This window comes from Bactrocera latifrons, unplaced genomic scaffold, assembly GCF_001853355.1.
Source record: "Bactrocera latifrons isolate USDA-ARS-PBARC rearing strain unplaced genomic scaffold, ASM185335v1 scaffold_4, whole genome shotgun sequence".
NCBI classification, from domain to species: Eukaryota; Metazoa; Arthropoda; class Insecta; order Diptera; family Tephritidae; genus Bactrocera; species Bactrocera latifrons.
The window spans coordinates 3,975,761-3,984,001 of record NW_017537045.1 but is presented as its reverse complement, the minus strand read 5'-3'; the positions used below and the strand labels follow the sequence as shown (position 1 = coordinate 3,984,001).

The 8,241-nt window shown below is 37.9% G+C and overlaps 1 protein-coding gene across 4 annotated transcripts in view; it reads left to right on the top strand.

Moving 5' to 3' along the window:
• Nucleotides 1-8,241, top strand: part of LOC108972435 (protein sprint) — a 553,725-nt gene that overhangs the window by 241,386 nt on the left and 304,098 nt on the right. For all 4 annotated transcript variants that reach the window (XM_018938999.1, XM_018939000.1, XM_018939001.1 and 1 more), the window contains one exon: nucleotides 3,209-3,235. In XM_018938999.1, the coding sequence (XP_018794544.1) occupies nucleotides 3,209-3,235 (27 nt within the window). The remainder of the gene's footprint in view (nucleotides 1-3,208; nucleotides 3,236-8,241) is intronic.

Genomic DNA, 8,241 nt, shown 5'->3' with positions numbered 1-8,241 from the left:
GTCAACATTTAAATGAAATTATCTTCAAAAAGTAAATGTCATGAACCAATCTAACGTTTCAAATAAAGAACCGATGAGATTTTGCAAATTTTATGCGTTTTTTTTTTTAAAAAAGTTATCAAGCTCTTAAAAAATCACCCGATACATACGTATACTACATTGTTTCTAGATTGACAACTTTTCCAAAAACAAGAATTCCGCCATCTGAGGTCTCAGTTACATTACGTTCATACTAAATATACGTCAAACTAACGATGCTAGAAACCCGAATAAGAAGTATAGTCGGGAATCTTAGCTCACAGGAGAAAACCGAAGAGTGTTTTCTGTAACTCAGTTGCTACTAATACATATCTGATTGAAATCTGACAACTGATATATCATAGAAGATGTAAGCAATACTAGTTGCTTGCATGAGAAAAGATAATCGCTGGATTTATACCGTTTACGCTTCATACTACATAGTTACAAGCCAGACTATGACTTCGCAGTTGATTACACGACAGGAGTGTTTTCTATACACACATACCACTGTATATGGGAATACTTTGCCACAAAATCGTAAATCCAAAATGAGTAGCCCTAATTCCATTAATTCAGTGGCGTGTCGGTATGCAATTTAGGTATAAATGCATAATAATTCCAACTCGCTGGAATGCGGACGGGCAAAATGATTTGCGATTGTGCCGGAATGGCCAATTGACTGATAGAATGACACTTTTGCGTATTTTATCGTCGTCAATGCAGGCGCGACACCCGTATGTGGAGTTCTGTAGAATTAGAGTGACACAAAAGCAATAGCTTTAGATAGGCAGCGCTTGACTGGCTGAGGTAGTGACGGACAAAATAAATGCAATAATGAAACTATTAAACGGACAACGAACTCACTGAGGCCGCTGAGGTAACGAACGAATTGCTGATATTGCGTGAGGCTATGCAGCGCTGTGGAGAGTGGGAAAGTCGGTATTTATTATAACTAGTTGTAGGGTTGTTTATACAGTTAATTGATTAAATAATGAATTGAAATTAAGGTTTTGGTATCCGGGATTTGTGAATAATTAAATATTCACGGTATTGAAAACCTGTCTATATCGTAAATTTAAGATTCATTTCTTTGCTTGCTCTCTAAAGTAATCGATGTAGACTAATATCCAAATAAATACCAAAACCTTTGACCCATAATGATATGTGACTTAATCTAGAGATATTCACAATTAAAATACGTGGTGTCTACATTCAACGACTTTTTGCCATAACTTCAATGCAAGTCATGTATGAAACTGAAATCTAGATTTCTTTGCAGAGCTATTAATCATATATAATTTAAACGGCAACACCGTGCTTTGAAAATATACTGCTCTCTCCAGGTTTGAATCTCACTATAAGTTTTAATTGGAGCCATGTGTAGAAGTACACGCAAGTGACCAAAGTTCTGTAAGTTTCATTCACTTGGGTGTGACCAGAAACAATTATTTTACATATGGCTCAAGCAGCTCACGACTTCCGGTTTTAGCCCAAGTATCTTCTGGGTAGCCAAGAAACATCTGCGTGCTAAAGTAAGAATTCGAATCATCCCTCCCAAGGGTTGTGCACTGGATTTGGGACCCGCCGCAAATCCTGAGAAAAGGACACAACAAACTCGGATGAGAAACCTCCCTTTTGATGACAACCACCGCAAATAAGGATTACATTATAAGCACATGCATGCAATGTCCGGTCCCTGAATTGGGAAGGTGCCGCTGCCTATCTCGTTGATATCCTCGTAAATATTGGGTTGTCAAAAAAGTCTTGCCGTATTTTCGCTAGTTGGCACTGAGAGCGCGTAGTTCTAGTTTTATTCGTCGCATCGAGTCATGCTACAACTTTTTGGAAAGCTCATTTCGCGCACTAACACGTCTTTGATCGATTGTCGTTGCTTTTAAGTCGTTCGTGAGTTATAGCGTCGCAAACATGGCGCAAAATAAAGAGAAAATACGGCATATTTTACAGTACTACTACGATAAAGGCAAAAATGCATCTCAAGCCGCCAATAAAATTTGTGCAGTTTATGGACCCGATACAGTTTCCATTTCCAGCGCACAACGATGGTTTCAACGTTTTCGTTCTGGTGTAGAGGTGGTCGAAGATGCGCCACGCTCCGGAAGGCCTGTCGTCGAAAATTGCGWTAAAATCGCTGAATTGRTCGAAAGAGACCGGCATAGTAGCAGCCRTAGCATCGGTCAAGAGCTGAACATGAGTCATCAAAAAAAAATTGTATGAACAATTGAAAATTGAAAAAAATGCAATAAAAATACCACAAGACTTTTTTGACAACCTATTACGTAAGAGTAAAGGTTGATATCACCGCCGTTCAGGAACTTCGGTGGACGTGCCAGGGTCTGGGACGAGTAGGTCCTTGTGTTATTTACCACAGTGGTCATATAAAGAAGTGAAAATTCCGTGTGGGACTCGTGGTGAGAGAGAGACTCCGTCGCTGAGTCCTAGCAGCCAAGTATATGAACGTCTAACCACATACAAGCGAAGTTCTTCAGCACATCCCCGATTCTAAAGTCGTTGTATGTCACTGCTAAAATCTTTCAGAATAACTATTTTTTAACGGAAATAGCCGCTTTAATTGATCTGTAATAAACTTAGTTTTATCAAGATGTGAATATTTTCCCTAATCAACGAATAAACCTAAAACTTATACTAAATAAAGAGAATTAGGATCTGATGTCAATAAAGAAAATACGCGACAGTGGTCTCAGTATGGTACTTTGAGAACCAACCGAAATTGTGGATCTCAACGATATTTCTCTCAAAAGTTGACAAAATACTCAAGATATGGCTACTAAAATTGCGAAATTTTTTCTCTTTTCCAACATATTTGTTTCTCGGGTGACATTAACATATTCCTAGTTTTTCTACCGACGTTAAATGAAAGAAAAATTGTAACAGCCGTTCAGGCTCAAATAATTTTGCCGTATTAAAAATAAAAAATTTAATTATGAAAAATAGAAACTATTAAAACTCACTAACAAAAATTATTATATTTAGTTGACATACTTTTTCGAACTGATTTTCAAAATTACATTATCCTATCCCAAAAAGTGTTTTACGCTAACCTATTTTTATCTCATATAAAATTATTTTTGGTATCCAAAATATTTGCATAACCTCGAAATTCACAAAATAAAGATTAAATTAATTTCGTTTGCTCTTCTCCTTTCAGCTATGCAAAGGATAGTGACATGCCAAGGTGAGTCCATTTATGTATTATTTAAATTACGGTATTTTTACGCCGAACTTTCGTACCGTGACACAAACCAAATGTCCTAAACTTTATTCTCGACCCTGTGTACAAACAACTTTTCGTAATTTTTATTCGTTTGACAGTTGTTTGTTACTCTGTTTTTGTACTGCTTTCACTGTTATTTGCCTAACTTGCTCACACTCTTGCTCACGCTCTGACGGAAACGGAAATGAAATGAAAAATGAATTTGGGTCAAATGTCATGCGAAATTGCCAACTAGCGGCTGACCGAAAATAAGCTTTGCAAAGAGGAGGCGTATATATGTATGTATATGTGAGAGCGCATACGATTATGTACATATGTATCTCTCATGCTACTAAGCAGCTTAAGGCACCAGCAAGCAAAACCAAATTGCATATAAAACCCTTATGGCGCATTACTCAGTAAACCCTTGCTTATTTAGGGGCTACTGCTGCCTTAAATAATGGTAAAGTAGGCCAAGAGCTCTCGTAATATCGTACTTATATATGTACTAGCACAAAGCACAGTGTAGTATTTTTTTATCTTTCATTTCTTGCACTTTTATTACCACTGCTACCTAGTGCGTTGAAGGCCTTCGTTTCTTAATTTTTGTCCAACAAATGTCTCGCCGTCAGTGGTTAACTGACTTATTTCGTTTTGACTTCTTTCAATTTCGTATTCCCTCGCTGCTTTCAACGATGCGCCAACCGACAACAATAATTGGTTTTCCTTTCCGTTTCGACCAACACCTTTATGTTCACAACTTCCTCTTACATTTTTTATCATTTGTCCAGCAACCTACATCAAAAAATATCCCGAAATCTGCGAAGCCGCAAGTAAAAAGTGGAAAATGTGCAAGATTTACTGCTTACCTCGCTTATACAGCGCCGCTTAGCGAGCAGCCTGCTGCAACCCTGCGCCATTTGGGGTTGAGTAATGGATTAGATTTTTGATTATCGATAGTGTCCATGCGTTGCCGCTCGTGCTCTTACTGCAGAGTCACCCCTTCTCAACCATTTTCACAACACTTTCTCCGTCACGCTAGCAATTTGTGCCCGTTCCGCACTGTTTGCCTCCGCAAATCTCCAAATTTCAACGTCGAGTCCATTAACTCCGCAAGTGTTTGTTCGGCTGCTGTGTCACGGCTTACCCGCCACACGCCTCTCTGGCCATTAGTGCCGCATCAGCCTGAGCTTCTTGCACGCGATTTTTCCTCCTCTTGTGTTTTTTTCCATCTTTCGTTGTAACATTTTGTTTGTTGTTGTCAGTTTGGTGTTTAAACATTGTTTAACATGCATTTTAATGTGACCCTTGTGTGCTCATAAAATCGGTGTGAGTTACCCATTTGCCGACTTTTCACGTGCCAAAGTCATATGTCCGCCCGATGGACAATGGCTTGGGCAGGTGGATCAATTGATTTTTACCTTTTTCTCTTTTGGATTCGATTTTATCGTTCAATGACATTGGCAAAATGTTGTTGAAATAAAAGCGTTCATTGTGGTTTGGGTTTTCCTGGGGGTTGCCACACGCAATGCAGCTAGTGAACGCGTTTAGCTAGAGGTTATGTGGATAAAATGTAAGCAACAGTTGCGTGTCAGGCTGTGAGTAATGCAATGTCGAAATTCAATGAAATTCTATGACTAAATTTTGCTGTCTGATCTCTGCGGAATAATTTGAAGGTACATTAAAGCTATGTTGTAGAGTTGCTTCACTTATAAAAGGAGCTGTAAAAATACTAAAGCCATATTTAGACCGTGATAAATAGTACGTAGGATTTGCGCTGTAAATTTTTTATATCATATTGGTGTATAATAAAAATAATCCCTTCCTAGCATAATATGAATTACAAATATTAGCAAAATGATTATTATAATGAAAGTCTTCCTATGATGAAACTGAAGCCGTTGACAGCAACTAAGATACTTAGTGATTAAATATAAAATTTGAAAAAAAAAATCACGAATAAAATAATAGATTCGATGCCCAAAGTATCAATACTTTTCTCTATATTTTTCAAGTGAAGGTATTCGGACACTGAATAGACTCTTAAAGTAACTGCGTTAAAAAAAAGTAGTAGATGTCTTCGATTCGTCACTTTTCAACTCGCTTTGGTTAAAGTTTACTTTTCTATTTGAGATTTGTCATAAAAATGACATTGTTGCTTACTACTCTATGTCTACTTTATATAAGTTTGGCTATTCTAAATATGTCAATTGTTTGTTCGATTCGCTACTCTTTTAGTTTACTGGTTGAGTGACTAGAAGACTACACTGTAAATAATTTTATTCCTTCGCTGTGTCGCTTCAATGTTTGGTCTTTATAACGATATGGGAACCGGTTAATACTGGTAGTAGTTTGGCTTTTGTAAATGTATAGGCTATGTAAGGTTAAATGCCTAATCAAAGATCGTACTACTACAATTTGTAGTCTCTTGTGAGGCTATAGAATAGAAACACTACTGTGTTCGAAGTTATAAATTAGCAAAATACAAATTTGCACAGGCGTTTAATTTCCATTCCAGCCAGCTTGGTGAGTTGTCTGAAGATATGCGTGCCTAAGTATTTATGTCTTGACCTCCTAAACGCGGGAGTATCAAGAAGAAAGTGTTAAGTTGCTTCCACCTCTTATTCTTCCACACAGCTTCTGCAAATGGAAGAATAACACAATGGTCCGTTAAAAACCCCAAAACTGCACCGCCTAACTACTTCATTTCATACTTCTGAGTACACCTTTGGCTAGAGAAGATTGCTCATAATCCGCCTTCGTATTTTTCGGAAGCAATAATTTTATATCTTTTTTTTTTTTTTTTTTTTAACATTCAATTGATTATTTGATAATTGATGTGAAATGGTCTGCAACAGTCTTCGAACATAATACACCGGTCTAAATTGTACATAATACTACCGTTGCTTTAGTTTCGAAAACAAACTAGTTATAAGTCGCTCGACAGGTGGCGCTAGTATCGATCTAGTTACAAATATTTTATTTACAAGACGATTTGGTTCGTTCCACGCTTCTGTTAACAACACTTCTGTGGCTAGCAATGAAAGACTGTAATATTTTCCTTTTAATCTGAAGATTAAATACTTCTACAATAGCACACATAGTCCAAAATAGTTGGTTATTTCAAGACCTATGTACCTTCTCAAAGACTTGTAGAATTTAAAGAGAAAATGTCTGAAACATTTATGTTAATAGTAGAAAGTGGCGTCTTCTGAGTGGAGCTCTCAATCAACACTAGTTTCACGCTACCAAACCATTGTAACGTCTTTCAAGCGCAGCTGGAAGTCATCAAGGTAGATGTACAAATCCCAAGTGCAGCTTCGTTCAAAGAGGTTTTCCTTCAACCGAGCGGCTATACTGACTTTGAACTCGCTGACTGTGCGTTCAAAACTAGGCAAGGCGTGCATAACCTCATCAGCAATAGTTTCATGTTTCTTCACAGCGGTATCACCGGAAACTGCCAACCTGAGCACTGAACCGTTGGAGCTTCAATGAGCTCGGCACTGATCAAAAATCAGATCTTGGGCGATTGTGATATTCTTCTGGCCCGGAGTTAAGCGTAAGAGCTCCTCCGACCTACTTGTTCTTAAAGACAACTTCGCCGCATTGGTAGCTGTTCTGACTGGACAGTTTATCGGACACTCTTTACCAAACTGTCATAGAGGAAGGTGACTGGGAATGATCTTGTTACTTTTTCCTCTGTTTTCCGGCTTCTGTCAGAGTGAGATTGAAGTATATCGCTTCTGACTGGACACTGTCCAATGGATTCACACGCGCTGCATCTAACAATTTGTCAGAGGCCGAAGCTGTATAGGGGAAGGCGGGTTGCAAACTTCTTGTTTATCTCTCCTCTCTTTTCCGTCCTCTGTGAGACTGAGGTTGAAGTATACGTGCAAAACCTAGCGATCTGGGTAATTGGTATTACCCGCTTTAATACTTTTCGGCGTTTTATGAGGATCGGTCCGAGTGAGATCCATATATTTTGATTCATGGCTAATCTAACCTAACCTTGTAGTAGTCACAGAGTGATATCCAAAATGTCTACTTTCATTAACTCACTCGTTTATGGCTAGACTCTTTTCTTAATGGATATGAATAGCAACATCTTTTAATTTGTTTCACTTGGGAATTAAAAAAAAAAAAAAAACGTTGCACGAGTTATTTACCCCGGTAGCATGTGAAATTATTTGGCCAACACAATTGCGCCCAAGCAAGATAATCTTAACAACGTAAGCCGATAAAAAATAAAAAATAAAGACATGCACTTGTAAGACTAAATTACCGAAACAGACAGACATAACAAGCATTTCAAGAAAGCAAATCATAAAATGTGCTCTCCTAGCGAAATGACACAGCAAGGCACGCTAATAGACATAAGTTTACAACCAGGCCAAACGAGGGTTGTAATGGAACGCTTACACTTACGCTTACCTTACCAAACAACGCTTGAAAACTAGTGAACCAGTGCCAGTTGTGTGGCATAACTTAAGGCGTTCGTACACTTTTTCAAAACGTACACTTTTTCACCATTCCCCAGGCGATTTGCGTATATTAAACTTTCGACATGTACAGAACTTGTACAGGTGTTTTCACGCACATTTACGAGGTAAAGTGTTTTAAACGACTACTTTTGAAGTGCGCGACGACGAGGAAAAAACGACAGCAAAGAAAACAAGTAAGGAAGGGCTAAGTTCGGGTGTAACCGAACATTTTATACTCTCGCATGATAAAGTGATAATCGAGATTTCATTATCCGTCATTTACATATTTTTTTATTTTGCTGTAAATTAATTAGATTAGATCAATTTGTGTACTTTGAGTATTGAATTGTATTTTTATTTATTTTAATTGTATTGATTTACCGATCTTTTCGGTGAAAACTTAGGTTAGGTTAGGCACTGAGTTCTCCGTGTTCGATATCAGGGACCTTGAAAAATTATAGTCCGATCACGACAATTTTTCCACAAGGGATACCTCAGCTCAAATAC